At 51.1% G+C, this 16,895-nt stretch overlaps 2 protein-coding genes across 6 annotated transcripts; one reads left to right on the top strand and one right to left on the bottom strand.

Moving 5' to 3' along the window:
* Nucleotides 1-485: 485 nt before the first annotated feature.
* TMEM138 (transmembrane protein 138) lies at nucleotides 486-5,756 on the bottom strand. Its single transcript, XM_066251659.1, has 5 exons — nucleotides 5,621-5,756; nucleotides 3,706-3,965; nucleotides 2,534-2,705; nucleotides 1,328-1,403; nucleotides 486-1,065 (listed from the first exon to the last, which is right to left on the bottom strand). Exons 2-5 carry the CDS (start codon nucleotides 3,831-3,833, stop codon nucleotides 953-955), a joined length of 489 nt encoding a protein of 162 aa, XP_066107756.1. The 5' UTR covers nucleotides 3,834-3,965; nucleotides 5,621-5,756; the 3' UTR covers nucleotides 486-952.
* A 404-nt stretch (nucleotides 5,757-6,160) lies between these two features.
* Nucleotides 6,161-16,619, top strand: CYB561A3 (cytochrome b561 family member A3). 5 transcript variants are annotated; one of them, XM_066251656.1, is made up of 9 exons: nucleotides 6,161-6,295; nucleotides 9,345-9,479; nucleotides 9,627-9,782; nucleotides 10,065-10,172; nucleotides 11,944-12,139; nucleotides 13,260-13,468; nucleotides 13,994-14,148; nucleotides 15,003-15,159; nucleotides 15,774-16,619. In XM_066251656.1, exons 5-9 carry the CDS (start codon nucleotides 11,956-11,958, stop codon nucleotides 15,795-15,797), a joined length of 729 nt encoding a protein of 242 aa, XP_066107753.1. In that variant the 5' UTR covers nucleotides 6,161-6,295; nucleotides 9,345-9,479; nucleotides 9,627-9,782; nucleotides 10,065-10,172; nucleotides 11,944-11,955; the 3' UTR covers nucleotides 15,798-16,619. The 5 variants fall into 5 exon arrangements, with proteins under 5 accessions (XP_066107753.1, XP_066107750.1, XP_066107752.1 ...); XM_066251657.1 differs by having other exon boundaries at nucleotides 6,162-6,295; nucleotides 9,422-9,479; XM_066251653.1 differs by lacking the exon at nucleotides 9,345-9,479.
* Nucleotides 16,620-16,895: the final 276 nt, after the last annotated feature.

Here is a 16,895-nt window from a genome sequence, read left to right as displayed (position 1 = left end):
AGGCGCTGGAGTGGCTCTGGTCGCCGCAGAGCATCACCCCGGAGGGGCAGAGCGTCGCCCCTGGTGGGCAGAGTGTCGCCCCTGGTGGGCATGCTGGTGGGATCCCAGTCGGGTGCATGCGGGAGTCTGTCTGACTGTCTCTCCCCGTTTCCAGCTTCAGAAAGTAGAAAGTAAATTTAAGAAATAAATAAAATAAAATAAAATAAAAAATGTCTTTTGCAGAAACAGGCTAAGGAACATTTTTACTCTTCTGAGGGCAGTTGAGGGCTCTGACTAAAACACAGAAGTCTGGGACTCTGGGGGTGGGGATGGGGCATCAGGTTACATCTTGAATTTCTGCAAAAATATCTTGTACTCATAATGGGACTCAGTCAATTTTATTACCTGTATTTGCTCTGGGGCTCCATTAGCCCAATGCATCGAGACTAGGACTTCGCATGCCTCCCAACCACAAAGAAATATAGCTAGACAGACAGACTTTACCATTCATGGAAAAAATTGTATTTATTTCCTATTTATAAAATTTAAAAATGAGTGCCTTGGGTATAAAATCTAAATCTGATCCAAGGAACGATCAGTCAGGAGCACAGAAACGTCCCTGTTTGCGTCGTTTGGTCCTTTGTGTTGTGAAGAGCGCAGGCTCAGTGGGAAGCTCCCGACAGATGAAGCCACAGAGTCCCTGTGAGGAAGAGGGGGCAGAGAGGAGGGGCGGCAGAACCGAGACAGCAGGCCAGGAAGGGACTGCGTGTGTTCTGGAGTCGGTATCAGGGAACGCTCTAACTTGCAAGAGGGAAAATCTTTCTTCTTGGCTGCTGAACACAACAGGCCTGAGTGTGTCCTAGGAAGGTCCAGTTCTTTCTGGAGCCCAGGGCTCTCTGCACAGAACTGCGCCCCTGCAGAGCTGCCACTGTGGCTCGTGTCAGGAAGGAAAGGCATCCACCAGTGTGACCAGTCACCTTCGGACCTGCATGAACTCCTTGCGCAGCCATACCGAGTCCTGGTAGAAGCGGGGGTCGCCCAGCCGCACAGCTGTCCGCTTGTAGAAGTAACAGTACAACACTGCCGCTGTGGACAATCAGAGAAGCAGCCTCAGTGGTGCTCCGATGTGTTTCGGGTAGGAGCACAGCCCAGAAGGCTGAGGGCCTGCCTCGATTTCCCCGGAACTCCCCGGAAAGCAGAGGGCAGGAACCACTCTGTTCCTGGGGTGGCTGGGCCACCCGTCCCATGCCCATGCTGGCTGGGATGGGCCAGCGAGCCAGGATGAAGCCCTCGCCGCCAGAGCCGTGGGTGGGCCCGCAGGGAGGCCTGAGGTTGTTCTGGTCCTTACCTAGCCTCTGGAATACAAACAGCGTTTGGAGTCCGTCTGTCCAGACAAAGCGGTTAGGTTCTTTCCAGCGCAAGTTCTGAAGGAGACATGAGCAGACAGGAAGGTTAATGGCCAGGTGAGGCCCTAACATCTCCAACTGGTTTGGCTGCAGAGATGCCAGCTGGTTTACTATCAGGCTAATCTCATCCTGCTTGCTTTCCACAGCCCCAGCTCGTGCTTCTTAAAGGTGCCTGAAGCTCCCGTTTTGGTGTAAAGCAAATATCCTTTTGATGCCGAGGGAGGAAGTTTGAATTAAGCTATTTATTGCCTTTCACGCCATGGCCTTGGCCAAGGAGAAATGATACAGATTATGTCAGTTCTGCATGGTCACTGTCCCGCCTGGGAAACCTCAGCCTCAGCTCCTGTCAGATAATGACTGCACGCTCAGGTCTAATCGGATTACTGGCCTTCGAGCACAGAGCCAGGCCCTGCTTCGGCTCCGGGAACCGGAGAGAGGAGACAAGCTTCTCTCGGAAGCACCTGGAGACCTCGGCGCTGCCCTGCTGCTTTCCTGAGGGCTCTCCCGTCCTCCATGGAATCACAGGGACAACCGAACGGAAGGTTCGGTCTGAGACGGTGGCTTTAGCACAGACATGACTAGACAACCCTTAGGATTTAATGCGTTCCATCAAGCTGAGTACTTAGGAAACACATGAGGTACCCAAAGAGATGGAGGAATGTGTGAAGCAAAAGAAATCTGAAACCATGGAAACTGGATCTGCTCTGAGGCCTATCTCAGCACCCGAGGGAGGCGTCGTGGAATTGGTTCTCCCAATGTCAGGACAGGAGCAGCGGAGGGCAAGCAGCAGTCTCGCCTGGCTACTTCCCTGGGAACATGGAGTCCTCTGAGTACCCTGCATCAACAAACACCCATCCAAATGCCTAGTGATGAAACACTCTACCTCCTGGGTTAGCCCTGGTAGCTCTGTGTGGGGTAAAGGTGAACTGAATGTTCTAGAAGTGTCCCTTGACTCTTAGATAGGGCTGTTCTTCAACACATAAGGCTGGGCAAAAGTGCCTTAGGAAACTCACATACCTAGCTGCAGCCAGACCACACTCATTTCACCTTATCAAGGACTCTGTGCGATACAGAAGACGGATTCCGGGTCCCCAGAGAAGAGCTGTTCCTAGCCCCTGAAAGGGTCAGATTCGCAGCCCCACCCTTACCATGACCCAGACGTGGAGGGAGATGCTGAGGGCGAAGTACACAGCCGTCAGGGTGATGGTCCCTTTGAACTTGTGGAACAGGAGGTTGACCAGGCCCGCCTGGAAGACGAAGGTGTTGAAGAACATGAGGAAGACGATGATGATGTTGAAGAGCACTGTAATATCCTGGATGCTGGAGACATACAAAACCAAGTTCAGCCAAACTGAGGACCCAAGAGCTGGCCCTCACTCCTAAGGAGCACTATGAGGTCTGTCCTTCCTTGTGACAGAGTCCTCTGAAACCCCCACAGAGGGAGCATGAGCTTTGGGCCCCAAATGACATGAAGCTTAAACTACCCGCTGGCCCCATCGGTTGAGTTGCAGTCCACAGACAAGGCTCTCCCGCTCTAGCACTCTGAACAAACCTCCTAGGCACTTATGAAGGGAAGCTAGTTTCCTCCCGTGGCCAGAAAATGCCAGCCCTGTCTGTCACTCAACCCGGTCCTATCAGACATTTTAATCTACTGAGACAGCAATGCCCCCCTTCAGAAGGACTTCGCTTCAGCTCCTACCTAAAACAGCCCTTCCCTCTCCATCTCAGCTTACTTTATATCTCTTGTATGATACTTACTACTATTTGAAATTACCTTTTTTTTTGGTTTGTTTTTAAGGTATTCATTATCTCTCTCCACTAGAATGGAAACCCCATGAGAGCAGGAACTGGTCAGATTTCACACTGCAACTAGAACACTGGCAGGCCGATGAATACTTGTTGAAGGAAGGAAGACCATGTCTAAGGCAGTGGTTTTCTGTCTAGAACTTGCCTTATGGAGTCTCTATATATTATTGTGAAGGAAAATGCCAAGAACTTCCATTTTATGAGACTGATATGTATTATTAATAGACCTACCCTTTTAACCTGCCATTTTGCAATCCTCTTTCATGGTAATGTAAGGTGGTACTCTTACAGATGTGGAAAAGGAAATGGTAAGGCCAGCAGTCTGCTCCCCGTATGCCACCCCTTCTCAGAAGTACACAAAAACAGGGCCTGTGACATGTCTGTGTACCCCAGGACAACATGAAATCTTTTTTCCCTAATATTTTTCTGTTAATGACTTTAAAATGCCAAGTCATGATCGTCAAGGTCTTCAAGCTGCTGGGGTTAGCTGTCCCTCCCCGCCCACTGAACTCACATGAAGAGCACCAGCTGGATGACAGGAGCCATTCGGAGCAGCTCTGAGAAGGAATTGACAAAGAGGTCATAGGACAGCAGCAGGAACTGCAGGGACAGCACCAGGCTGTAGTTTCCAGTCTGGAGCATCTTTCTTCTGCTGTCTTGGGCCCCCAAGGGCACATTCCACAGTTCCCCAGAAGACAGCTCCTGACTCTCCCCAGCGCAGGGAAGAAGTGTCTAGTTCCTCAGAATCAGAGCTGTTTCTTTTACTCCATGAGCCTGTTGAGGCACAGAAAAGGGGGGGGGTTAAAAATTCATGAATACAATACTTACTGAGGACCTGTTATGTGCCAGGCACCACTCTAGGTGCTTCGAATACATCAGTGAACAAAGCCAACAACAGCAAAAAGTCCCAACTAGTCACCCCTTCTCAGGACCCTTACCCTCAAACCTTTCTCCATGCTAGAAACCTTTTAAACTCAGAGCTCTTTCTACCTGCATTTGAGTTCAAAGGAATGTAGGAGTACTACAATGAGTGCCTATCTGGTCATGCAATAATACCAATTCTAATACAAATACTGCAGCAGCAAACCTTTATATATCACTTACAGTGTGCCGGGGACTAGTGTAAGCACTAATATTATTTAAATCTTACAATCACCCCATGAGGTAGCAGATACACTATTCTCTCCCCATTTTACAGATGGGACTACTGAGGTCCAAAGAGATGAAACAATTTTTTCAAAGTCACATTGCTAGTAAATGGTAGAGCTGGGCTTTGGATCCAGGCAGTCTGGGTCCAGAGTCTGTGTGCTCCTAACTATTGCACAAAGCTGTCTCTTACGTTACTGATAGGCTGATATGTAATGGGGGGGGGTGGGCACAGGAGAAGTGGGAAGTGGTGTAGGCAGAAAAAGCCAAGAGGAAATAGTGCTCTCCTGCAAAACTGTGTGTGCCAGGTTATGGCAACAACACAGTGGCCACCAGGCAAAGGAAGCTGGAGCCTTTATTTCCAAATATTACAAGACCCAGAGGTGCTATGGGGGTACCCTGTGACACCTCCATCTGGATTAAATTTACAAACAAATTTCAAAATGCTTTGCGGTGGTAGTGATTCACATCTGTAAAATGTTTACAATGTACAAACTCTTCATATTACTTTACTTAATCCTATACCCGTCTTGAGCAGTAGCTGTTACTATACGTATAATCCGCAGTTTACACAGAAGCTCTGGGAGTCTAAGGAACCTTGCCCACCTCACCTGGTGAAGTCCCACCTGGGTGGATGGACGCATGTGGTTTCTCTGGGCCGAGTTTTCTCAGATATCAAATATTGATAGTTATCACGTCCGTAACAGTACCCTGATAATCTTGTCAACCAAGGTAATTCCCTCTAACCCCCACAACTGCTCTGCAAGGTGGGAAAGAATTATCCCCATCCTACAGGCAAGGGCACAGGCTCAGAGTTCAAGTCATTCCCGGGTCGCAGGTGAGCAGAGCCAGGATACACAACTAGGTGTGATGCCCTTACCCTCTAACCTTTCTCCATGCTAGAAACCTTTTCAACTCAGAGCTCTTTCTACCTGCATTTGAGTTCAAAGGAATATAGGAGTTCTACAATGACAGCCACTACTTCAAAGGCTACCACAGGACTGTTGCGCGGATCCGTTATGTAGAACGGCCCATCGCAATCTCTACGGGAAGGGCGAGCATCTCCCCGGGGTTAGGCTGCGGTGATTCACAAGGTAATGAAGCGGTCTTCACAGTTGATCCACCGCTCGCTGCCGCGTCCCCTTTGTCCCTAGGACCCTTTCCCTCACCTTCCCAAACCCACTTTAAAATGGGGCTGCCTTGGGAAAAAGCCAAAACCGACACAATAACAACAAAAATTCCGACTTCTGGACACTTGATCTACTAATCATCAAGCACCTCACCTCACAGCCCCAACGTCGGTTGTCATGGGGACACCATCCTGGCTTCCGGAAACCGATTGTAAATTCCGGAAGTAGATGGAGGAGAAGGTCTCCGTCTGCGCGGTGCTACCCGCTTGTCCTCGGCTCTCTCTCCCGGCTCTATGGACGGCCGCGACGCCAAGTTCGGACTCCGCTTTCCGGGGCCCACCCCTCTCCGGGCTCTTCCAGCCGCTGACCAAGGCGTCCCGCCCGTTCCGCGTGTGGCCTTGATGAGGGTCAGCCCCCTGATGAGAGGCTTCGCGTCGGCCGGAACCTTGACGCTCCACAAAACGGGGAGTGCGGGACAAGGCAGACCCGGGACCGTGTTAATGGCCCCTGGGGCCCCGGAGCTTGGGGAAAAAACACCCACGGAGAAAGTGGAGTTGGAATCAGCTGCGTGGCGCGCTGGGAGCGGGCAACGCCGAACTTCATTTCCCGGGCGGCCGCGCGCGCGCTCCCGGAAGTGCTGCGAGCCTATAAAAAGGCGAAGTGGTCCCGGTCTGTTCATTCTAGGGCGGCGGTCCTAGTTCGTGGTGACCTCTCGGGGAGTGTGTGACTCCATTCCCCTAGGACCCTCGGGATCGGCGGCAGCGGGCGCTGGTGGCAGAGCGGGTCTTGGATACCCCAAACCCCGCTGCGTCCCACGGTGGTTCGGGGGTGAGAAAGAGCCCGGGCTGGGAACTGGGTTCGAGTGCTGCCTCCGCTGCTACCTCGCTTCGCACTGTCTCGACCCCTCGCTTGGCCTCAGTTTCCTCTTTTAGGAAATGGACACCGTTCTCCGTGCCCTTCCTTCCATCAGTGGTGGTTGTAAAGGCACGAAATCTCTTCAGAAGTAGCTGTCAGCAGGTGGAGCCCCTCGCCTGAATTTTCACCCAAGGTTAGCTGGGCTCTCCTTGGTCCCAGCAAAGGAGTCAGGGTTCGGTCCGGCATTCCGGTAGTGGTTCTGGGACACCTGAGCCAGACCAGAGCATAGTCCAAGGGCGGGTCTGTAGTCATTGTGGTGCTAAGGAAGGCTTTGCTTAGCTGCCTCCTGGCTGGAATTAAGGGCCCCTCACTCCTAAGCCCTGACTGTTGAGCTAGCTGCCTTCAGTGAGGAGTCCTTGGAGCTGAGGGGAGTGGACGGGGATGCCTGTACCAGCTGTGCAACCCACCTTGGCCGAGTCACATTCCTTCTTTGAGCCCAGTTTTGTTTTTTAATGTTTATTTTATTGATTTTAGAGAAGAAGGGAGAGAGCAGGAGAGAGACAGGAACATCTGTTCTTATTTGTGCCCTGATCCAGGATCAAACAAGCAACCTCTGTGCTTCCAGATAATGCTCCAACCAACTGAGCAGTCCGGCCAGGGCTTTTTTTTTTTTTTTTTTTTTTTTTTTTTTAAGCATACATTTATTTTAAGAGGGACTGCGTGGACTCACTGAGAAGTAAAAGTCACAGTGACAGAGGCCAAGTTGGGGCTACTTTTAGCTCACTGAAAAGTCAGAGAAAAAGGGACCCTTAAAGTTTAGAGAGAAGTACCTGCAGAGAAAAGGAGGGGCGTGGGTGTGCTCCAAGGAGAGCTCGCTGAGCCCAGTGTTTCTGAGTGTGGGGCTTGAGAGTCTGGATTTCTCCAGTCCCCACCATTCACTCCTCTGGGAAGGGGAGGCAATGAAACGACTTTGTTCTTTCGTCTGTTTGTAGTTCTAACTTATAAAAGTAACAGAGGATTTGAGATAGAGCCCTTTCCTAAGTCTAAGGGCTGAATGGGAAATATGGGCATCTCTCCCTTTGCTGTACTTGCTTTGTTGGCGCTTTGCAGCTGTTGCGTTTTTTACAAAGGTAGGCAAGACCCTCTACCAACAAAAAGGTTATGACTGGCTTCCTTGCGATGGTCTGGAACCAAAGCCACAATGTTTCTGAGGTCTGGGTGGCCCCGTTTCCTGTCTCAGGGCCTGATCTGGTTTTGTGTGGCCCCGTTTCCTGTCTCAGGACCTGATCTGGTTTTGTGCAGCGTAGGAGACTCCTTTCAGCCAAGGTGATTGAGGAGGGTATTTGAAGAGGGGACTTCTTAGATCGGGGTTGACGAACTTCAGCCACAGGCCAAATCTGGCTCTCTTGAATGGTTTTCACATTTTTAAATGGTTGGAAAGAAATGAAAAGGGTATATTTTATGACATGTGAAAATGATATGAAACTAAAATTTCATTGTCCATAAATAAAGTGTTTTGGAACACAGCTATGTTCATTTGTAAAGGTATTGTCTCTGACTGCTCTTGCACTACATCAGCAGAGTTGATGACATAGTTGTGGCAGAGACTAGATGGCCTGCAAAGACTGAAATATTTACCGTCTGGTCCTTCACAAAAGAATTTGCAGTCTTCCGTTTTAAAATGGGCCTCACAAAGTGAGGGTAGAATAGAAGAACATACCGTGGTGAGCACATCCTAAAATCAGCATAACCTGCTCTCTAGAGTAAAGAAGAGGATATTCTTTTTTGTTTGTTTGTTTGTTTGTTTTGTAATTTTCTGAAGTTGGAAACGGGGAGGCAGTCAGACAGACTTCCGCATGCGCCCAACTGGGATCCACCTGGCACGCCCACAAGGGGGCGATGCTCTGTTTCAACCAGAGCCATTTCAGCACCTGAGGTAGAAGCCATAGAGCCACCCCCAGCGCCCGGGCCAACTTTGCTCCAATGGAGCCTTGGCTGCTGGAGAGGAAGAGAGAGACAGAGAGGAAGGAGGGGGAGGGGTGGAGAAGCAGATGGGCACTTCTCCTGTGTGCCCTGGCCGGGAATCGAACCCAGGACTTCTGCACACCAGGCCGACGCTCTACCACTGAGCCATCCAGCCAGGGCAAGAAGAGGATATTCTTAACATTTGGACTTCACTGTTCTTTTTTTCTTTTATTCTTTGAGTGAGAGAGAAAGACAGGAAGGGAGAGAAATAAGAAGCATCAACTTGTTGTGACATGACTTGTTCGTTGATTGCTTCTTACACAATGCCTTGACCAAGGGGCTCCAGCCAAGCCAGTGATCCCTTGCTCAAGCCAGTGACGTTGGGCTTCAAGCAGGCGACCTTTGGGCTCAAGCCAGCGACCAGGGGTCACATCTATGATCCCACCCTCAAGCCGGTGATTCCACACTCAAGCTGATGAGCCTGCACTCAAGCCGGATGAGCTAGCACTCAAGCTGTGACCTCTGGCTTTTGAACATAGCTCCTCAGCATCCCAGGTTGATGATCTATCCACTAAGCTGTCACCTGGTCAGGCTGGACTTCAAATTTCATTGCATTCTTCCTTTTTCTCTGCTTTTGCGGTTCAGGCAGTGAGAGGGCTCATCTGTATACAGTGAGTAGTATCTTTCAGCCCTCTGCCAGGAAAGTCCCCATTGCCTATTCCAAGTCTGTCCCAGAACAGTGATCCAGAACCTCTTCCAGGAGAGTGGATCCAGTCCCTTTTGGACTATAGTTTCTTTTTTCCTTTAATGAGGGGAAAAAGTGCTGAAAGCAGATACTGTTTGATGGATGAAGCCTACTGACCAAGAAGTCCTTCATGCTGACAACACTTCACTGGGGGGCGGGGGCTTTGGTTGGAGGCAACTGGCCGTCTGGTGACCTGAAACTCTGTGCTCTTGCAGGAACTAAGAGGACAGCTCTGAGTTCAGTAGTTGAGTCACAAAGCTAGGAATGATTTTTCTTCTTCCAGCCTCATGGAACCTTGCTTTCCCCCCACAGACCTCAGATCATCCTGTATCAGAGATTATTGCCAATTTGGATCACGGCATGAGAATTCACTGTCTGTTTCTGGTTAGGTGGACACCTGGCACAGAGAGCTAGCCTGGCATAGAGTCAGGGCCACTGAGAGCCTGGGTAAGCACGGGGGCCATGAGCTTTAGGTTTTTGTTAGTAGTTAGGATAAAATCCTGTGACAATACTAAGAAAAGTATAATATATTACTTTGACAATGTCCTTACATACATTTTCTTTTTTTTATTTAATGTTTTTTATTCATTTTAGAAAGAGAGAGAGAGGGAGAAGAGAGAGACAGAGAGAGAAGGGGGGAGGAACAGGAAGCATCAACTCCCATACGTGCCTTGACCAGGCAAGCCCAGGGTTTCGAACCGGCGACCTCAGCATTTCCAGGTCGACGCTTTATCCACTGCGCCACCACAGGTGAGGCCTTACATACATTTTCTCACTTGACCTTTGGGCAGGGAAAAAAACATGGGCCCTGAAGCCAAACTGATAAAGATTTGAAACTCCCTGCCTGCTTTCTGGGTCTTATACTACATAATCTTTCTGAGCCTCAGTCTCCTCACTATAAGTGGGATGATAACTCTTCACAACTTTGTTAAGAGATGAGTCAATAGCATCCTGTGGGTAAGGTTCCTGTGTTGTGTCTGCCCATAGCTGCTTTCACTGAATCATGTTCTTGTTGCCACGCCTTTCTTCCAGTTGAGAAGACTGAGTCCCACAAAGCTTAAGCGATCTGTTCAAGGTGCCTCACTCCGTAAGAATTAGAGGCCAGGCCACCACTCCGTCAGCCTGCCACTAGGTCTAAAGGTAAGGAATCAAGTGTTTTATGTCTTTGGGAGTTCTTGGCTATTTTAGGGGCCTCCTCCTCTCTCTGTTAGCTCGCTGAGATTGAGGGACCTTGACTGCAGGAAGCCACAGTGTCACCTTCTCTCTGTGGGACCATGGGGTAGTGTGATTGCCTTGAGAACTGAACCTGTGCCCCGTACACATGCCCGGCTGAGAGCAGGGGCCGCCTGTGCCTTGCACACTGGCCTGTAACCCCTCATGCCCACTTGCCTGGCCTTTAAAAAATATATATATATATATTTATTTATATGTATATATTTTTCTTTTTTTTACAGAGACAGAGAGAGAGGGGGATAGACAGACAGGAATGGAGAGAGATGAGAAGCATCAATCATCAGTTTTTCATTGCAACACCTTAGTTGTGCATTGATTGCTCTCTCATATGTGCCTTGACCGTGGGGCTACAGCAGACCGAGTAACCCCTTGCTCGAGCCAGCAAGCTGGCTTGGGTCCAAGCTGGTGAGCTTTGCTCAAACTAGATGAGCCCGCGCTCAAGCTGGCGACCTCGGGGTCTTGAACCTGGGTCCTTCGCATCCCATTTCGATTCTCTATCCACTGTGCCACTGCCTGGTCAGGCAAAATAATTATTTATTGATTGATTGATTTCAGAGACAGAGGAAGAAGGAAGAGAGAGAAACATCGATTTGTTGTTCCACTTATTTATACATTCTTTGGTTGATTTTTGTATGTGCCCCAATTGGGGATTGAACCCACAACCTTAGCATATCGGGACAACACTCTTACCAACTAAGCTCTCCAACCAAAGCCACTTGCCTGGATATTAAGAGCTGCTGCTCAGGGGCCGGGCATTGTCCATGCCTGAAAGCAGAGTTGGTTTCTGAGTCGATCAGGTCCATGTGGAAATCTCAGAATTCGGCAGGTCCTTGAATAACATCATTTTAACATTCATGAGCTGCACAGGAACTAACTCCTATTTATATCAATTAGCCTGGGGTAAAACTGGTTTCATTATACATCATTTCAAGTTCTAGTTCCAAAAACCTAGCGCAGTGGTGAGCGAGGGCTTTCTGTAAGTTCTTGCTTTCTAGACCGTAAGTTCTTGGTTCCTCTTTTCTCGTCTGGATTTTCCCCAGAAGGCAAGAAAGCAGAAGTCTCAGGGCTGGGGACTAGCTGGGGGCCATCACCCAGTTGCAGGTGTAGTGGGTGGGACTCTGGAGGCAAGGCCTGGTCTTATATGCCCCATTGGGAGGACTGCCCCACAGGCTCGGCTGGGGAAGAGCTTTCCTACAGAAGTGAGAGCCCAGAGCACTTCCTCCCAGCTGGCCTTACAGTGCTGTGTCTGCTCCCTGTGATTGTGTTTTTGCCTCCTGGTGTTGGAAGGAGGGCCTGGCCATTTGTGTGTCCTAGCCAGGATTTTGATTCCTGTCCCTTCTTTTCTGTGAGGAGGTAATTCTTTACCTTCTGGTCCTGTGAGGGGAGGCTAATCCCATCCAGTCCCATCAGGAGATGCCTCTCCCAGGGCCGGCTCCAGGCCTGGCTGGGTATGCTGTCTGCTGCCAGGCGGTGGGGTGGGACCTCAGTCACTGCCCCTCCCCAGAGATCAGGCCCACGCAGCCCTCAAGGCCTCGTGGGGGGGTGCCAGCTGATGGCAGGGGAACTGAAACAAAGACTGCCCACCCTTCGAACCAAGAGCAAGGTCTTTGGCTGGTGTGTGGGGTGCGTGGGGGCGCCTGAGCCAGCAGGGACATGTGACCGCTGCCTCTTCTAGCAGTGCTTGACCACAATGGCGGTGGGATGGTTCTACCTGGCTTCCCTGGCGCTGTCATTCCTGGGCTCCATGTGCATCCTCTTTACTATCTACTGGATGTCGAGATGGCACGGTGGCTTTGCCTGGGACGGCAGCATACTCACGTTCAACTGTCACCCGGTGCTCATGGTTGCTGGCATGGTGGTGTTCTACAGCGCTGGTGAGTATCGGTCAGCATGGGAGACGAGCCGTGGCCTAGGCCTGGACGGAGCGGAGCAGTCCCTCTCCAGGGCCGGCCTTTGTCATGTTGGGTTCAGAGCTATGGAGGTTGGGTTGGTCGGTCTGTCTTTGGGCCCAGGTGTCATCTGGAGGAAGAAGTACTGAGAATGGAGGCATCTGAGAAGGGCAGCTTCACAATATGCTAGGGGAGGGGCTGTCAAGCGTTTTCTATAAAGGGCCAGGTAGTAAATATTTGAGGCTTTGCAGGCCACAGGATCCGTTGCAACTACTTAGCTCTGCTATTGTATTGTGAGAGTAGCCACAGGCAATACGTAAACACACGCATGGCTATGTTCCAATAAAACTTTATTTACAGAAAGAGGCAGCAGGCTACAGTTGGCCTGTGAGCTAGAGTTTGCCATCCCTGCTCTAGGAGCAGCAGGTTGAAGCATGGCATAGTCAATCCTTACATAAGAGACCTGCGTACTCCTGCTGGACCCACCTTTGCCCCATGCATTCAGAACTGGGCCTTGGGGTCCCGGAAAGGCTCCTTTCCCCCACTTTTAAAATGAGAGTGATAGTGACATTGATAATAGCACTTACCCCGTGTACTGCAAATACATCATCCCATTTTGTTCTTATAGGAAGCTGGTGAGGTGCGCTCTATTGTTACCCCTTTCTACAGATGAGGAAACTGAGATTTTGAAAGAAGATGCCAAATAGCTAAGAGGCAGAGCCAGGATTTGGACCTAGGTTATCTAATCCTATAGCTTGTGTTCTTGATAACTAAGCTTACTGTGAGTATTTAGATAGATGAAATAATGAGTAACATTACTTCTGAACTTGCAAAACTCCATAGAAGCCACCTTTGTTATCGTAATGACAGGAGGGCAGGAAACGTGCTCCTCCCTCGTAATCACTGTCCCTTCTCTCCCCCCTTCATGCTGGCTGGTGTCCCAGAAATGATACAAGGATAGAAGATGCTGAGGAGTTGATATCAGTGTCTTAGCATTTCTCTCTCCCCTTGTTGGGCGGCGGTGTGGGACCATGCCGGGTAATTCCCCCGCCGTGTGGTGAGCACGAGGGGAGAAGGCCGAGCCCTGGGCTACTCTCTCCTGCAGCGTCCCTGGTGTACCGCCTGCCCCAGTCGTGGGTGGGGCCCAAGTGGCCCTGGAAAATCGCCCACGCATCCCTGCAACTGATGGCCTTCATCCTGACCGTGCTGGGGCTGGTGGCTGTCTTTAAATATCACAACCAGGCACAGATCGCCAACCTCTACTCCCTGCACAGCTGGTTGGGCATCACCACTGTCTTCCTCTTTGCCTGCCAGGTAGGTGCTCACCACTCTCCTTTGGGTTTCCACTGCCGGATGGCAGCCATGGGCTCGGCTTGGGGCTTCACTTGCATCAGCACCAAATCTTCCCTCTGCTTATTGCCTGGAGACGGCCTTTGCAGGGCGCGTCCTGGAGAATGGGCAGTTTCAAGAGCCATGGAAGATGGGTGGTTCCCACACTCATCCTGTTCCTGCTCCTCCCTGTCACACTCCCCATCTGTCATTCCAGAGCACTCTGAGCAAGGGGGTTTTATGAGCTGGGACTAGAAGGAAGCAGAGACAAACGAGGATGGCTGTGTTTGTGGGAGAGTGGGGTTGTAGCTAAGCATTTCATAAAGGTTCTTGTTTATGTAAGAGAAACAGACCACACTAAGGAAGCTCCATGGTGCTGGGGTAATTCCCGGTGGGAGGTTTGAGTTGGGCAAGAAGCCGGATGGTTCACTGGCCGGTAGGAGGTGCTCGTGGGAGTGGGATGGGACGACCACACACAGGTGAGTCAGGTACTTCTTCCCATGTCCACAGTGGTTCCTGGGCTTTGCTGTGTTTCTGCTGCCCTGGGCGTCCGTGCGGCTGCGCAGTCTCCTTAAACCTGTCCACGTCTTCTTTGGAACCTCCATCCTCTCTCTGACCATTGCGTCTGTCATTTCCGGTGTTAATGAGAAGCTTTTCTTCAGTTTGTGAGTGGGATGGGGCCCCAACTCATGGTGGAGGGGAAAGAATAGGGTCTTCAAAAGATGCGTCCTAGGATCACATAGGAGGGAGGCCTTTGGGCTTGGGCTCATTCTTGATCTGGAAGGTAATGGTCTTTCTTTAGGTTGAGATTGGTGAGTTGGTCAGTAGGTATTTGTCTAGCATCAGATTTACTTAGCACCTACTGTGTGCCAAACTGTTCTAAGCACCTCAAATTTAATCATATAATTGCCCTACATAAATACTGTTGCATTACTACTTATAAGCGAGGGACCCGAGGCACAGAGTTCCCTCATAGGTACAAAGCATTCCGCAGGCCCGGGCTGGTTGGCTCAGCAGTAGAGTGTTGGCCCGGCATTTGGATGTCCTGGGTTTGATTCCCGGTCAGGGCACACAGGAGAAGTGACCACCTATTTCTCCACTTCTCCCCCTCTCCCTTCTCTCTCTCTTTTCCTCTCCCTCAGCCATGGCTCAGTTGGAGCAGGTTGGCCCCGGGTGCAGAGGATGGCTTCATGGCCTTGCCTCAGGCGCTAAAATAGGTTGGTTGTCAAGCAACAGAGCAATGGCTCCAGATAGGCAGAGCATCACCCCATAAGGGGTTGCTGGGTGGATCCTGTTTGGGGCACATGCAGAAGTCTATCTCTCTGCCTCTTGCTTCTCACTTAAGGAAAAAAAAAAGCATTCTGCAGATGTTTGTAGTGGCCAGACTTAGAAAGTATATCTGCATTCTGGGTCCCAGTTCCTGGGAAGCTTTCTCACCTTCAGTTAGTGGCACTGACTCTTCTACTGGACAAAAACAGGTGGGAAGTCTCTCAAGGGCCCACTGTTTTGTCATCTTCAGGAAAAATGTCACCAACCCATACTCCAGCCTGCCTGGTGAGGCTCTCTTTGCCAACAGCACTGGGATGCTGGTGGTGGTCTTCGGGCTGCTGGTGCTCTATATCCTTCAGACTTCATCCTGGAAACGCCCGGAGGTGGGGATCACGACTGAGAGACAGGTGTGGAGTCCTCGTCGAAAATGCGCAGGTTGGGGTAGGGCTGGGTCTAGCGAGAGGTCACCAGGAAAGGATTGGGCCTTAGAGGAAGACTAGCCCAGTGAGATGGCGGGACACTAAGTAGCTGGAAGGTGGGGGGAGGTTAGTTGATGGGGAGCACCGGTGTCAGGCCAGCACCTCTCGGCCATCATAGCAGATGCCGCTGCTCAGGCTCCGGGGCTCCAGGGGCCTGTCCACTGGGAGATGACGGCGGTTACTCCCTTCCCTAAGTTCTTATGGTTTCATGAGGGGAAGTGTGGCCTTATCTTCCCCAAGGAAGGCCTTGGACATGGTGGAGGGGTGTCATAATTTCTACTTTTCCAGTTTGGGGGCTAGTCTAAGGGTATGGGAACTTATTTAGCAGGTACTGGCCTCTCAGCATCTGAGGGATGGGATGAGATGGGGGTGTATCAGGCTGAGGGACTTTGGGGCTTCCCTGAAAGATGGGTGACTAGGGCGGGGACTACCCTGCAGGTTGGGGGTCTGTGTGAACAGCTCAGACCCGGTGTGATACCTGCAGGGCAATGGCCATTTTGACCTTATGCCATTAACCCTGGTGTACTTGCCTGTCTTTGCAGCCCCTGTTGAATGGAGTGGAGTGAAGCGGGGAGGGTTCCCAAGAGCAGTAGGAGGTGTGGCCTGGACTCCCTCAGAAGCTCTGCTGTAGCTGGGGCTCCCGCCTGGGTTTGTCAACAGCCCTGCTCTGGGCTATGCGCCCAGGCCTCTCCTTGCTCCAGGTTGGGCCTGCTCTCTCCACCACCTTGCTGCCCAGTGCTTTTCGTGGCGGCTTTGGCTTCTGCACCCCTTCTTGGCATTGACTTCTGAGATCCTCCATTTACACAAGACCTTCTTGCCCTGGTTACTCTCACCACTCCTGCCCCCCAGCTGAAATCAAGTGGATTTCCCCTTTAAATCCCTCAGGATGTGGTAGGAAATCCCAACAGCTCCAATGAGCTGGACCCAAGTGCGATCTGTAATGTGCAAACTGAGGGAGGTGACATGTGCGTCAGCCTTCCCCTAGAATGCAGGTATTTCATTTAGGCACCACCATGGGGCGGGCTCCCGCTGCTGTTAACTAAGAGCCCACCTGGACTTGAGGCTGGGTGGGAACTTTGGGAGGTGACGGGAGGGTCAGGGAGAAGGGAAGAGCAGCTTCTGCAGAGAAGCGCTGAGGCCCTGACTGCTCTTTGCTGTTGTCCCGTCTCTGTCTCATGTCTGCATCCATTGTGACCGTGTGGCTTCCCCTCATCTAGTAGCTGCTACATCTGCGGCCTGGATCCCAGTTTATCCCTGTGACTTACATGCCTGTCACTCTCAGGCAGCCCAGTGAGCCTGGTAATCTGTCCCCAGCCGTCCCAGCAGGGATGAGTGGCAGGGGTGTCTCACTGCCTTTACTTTCTTTGGCCAAGTTAGGGCTTCCGCAGCATCTCTGGGCAGGTGCAACCTTGCTCTCTTGGCAGGGCCCTCGCCCAGTTAATTTTCACACTCTGCCCAGCATGCCACATGCCAAAGTTGTGCTTTGTACCCTGCAGAGCCTAGGAGCCACGGCTACCTTCACAGGTGTTTTTGCTGAGCATCAGAGTGCCTCACCTGTCCCCCACAATGGCCGTTTGCATGGCCAAGCCGTGTTGTGTGTCATGCCAGAGTACAGGCTTAGGGCTTTCTCTGTAGAGACACGGGTCTGGGGAGAGAGGAGTCTG

The sequence above is a fragment of the Saccopteryx bilineata genome, chromosome 1 (genome assembly GCF_036850765.1).
Source record: "Saccopteryx bilineata isolate mSacBil1 chromosome 1, mSacBil1_pri_phased_curated, whole genome shotgun sequence".
Classification (NCBI taxonomy): Eukaryota; Metazoa; Chordata; class Mammalia; order Chiroptera; family Emballonuridae; genus Saccopteryx; species Saccopteryx bilineata.
The sequence above is the reverse complement of the archived record's forward strand: the minus strand, read 5'-3'. Positions and strand labels throughout refer to the sequence as shown.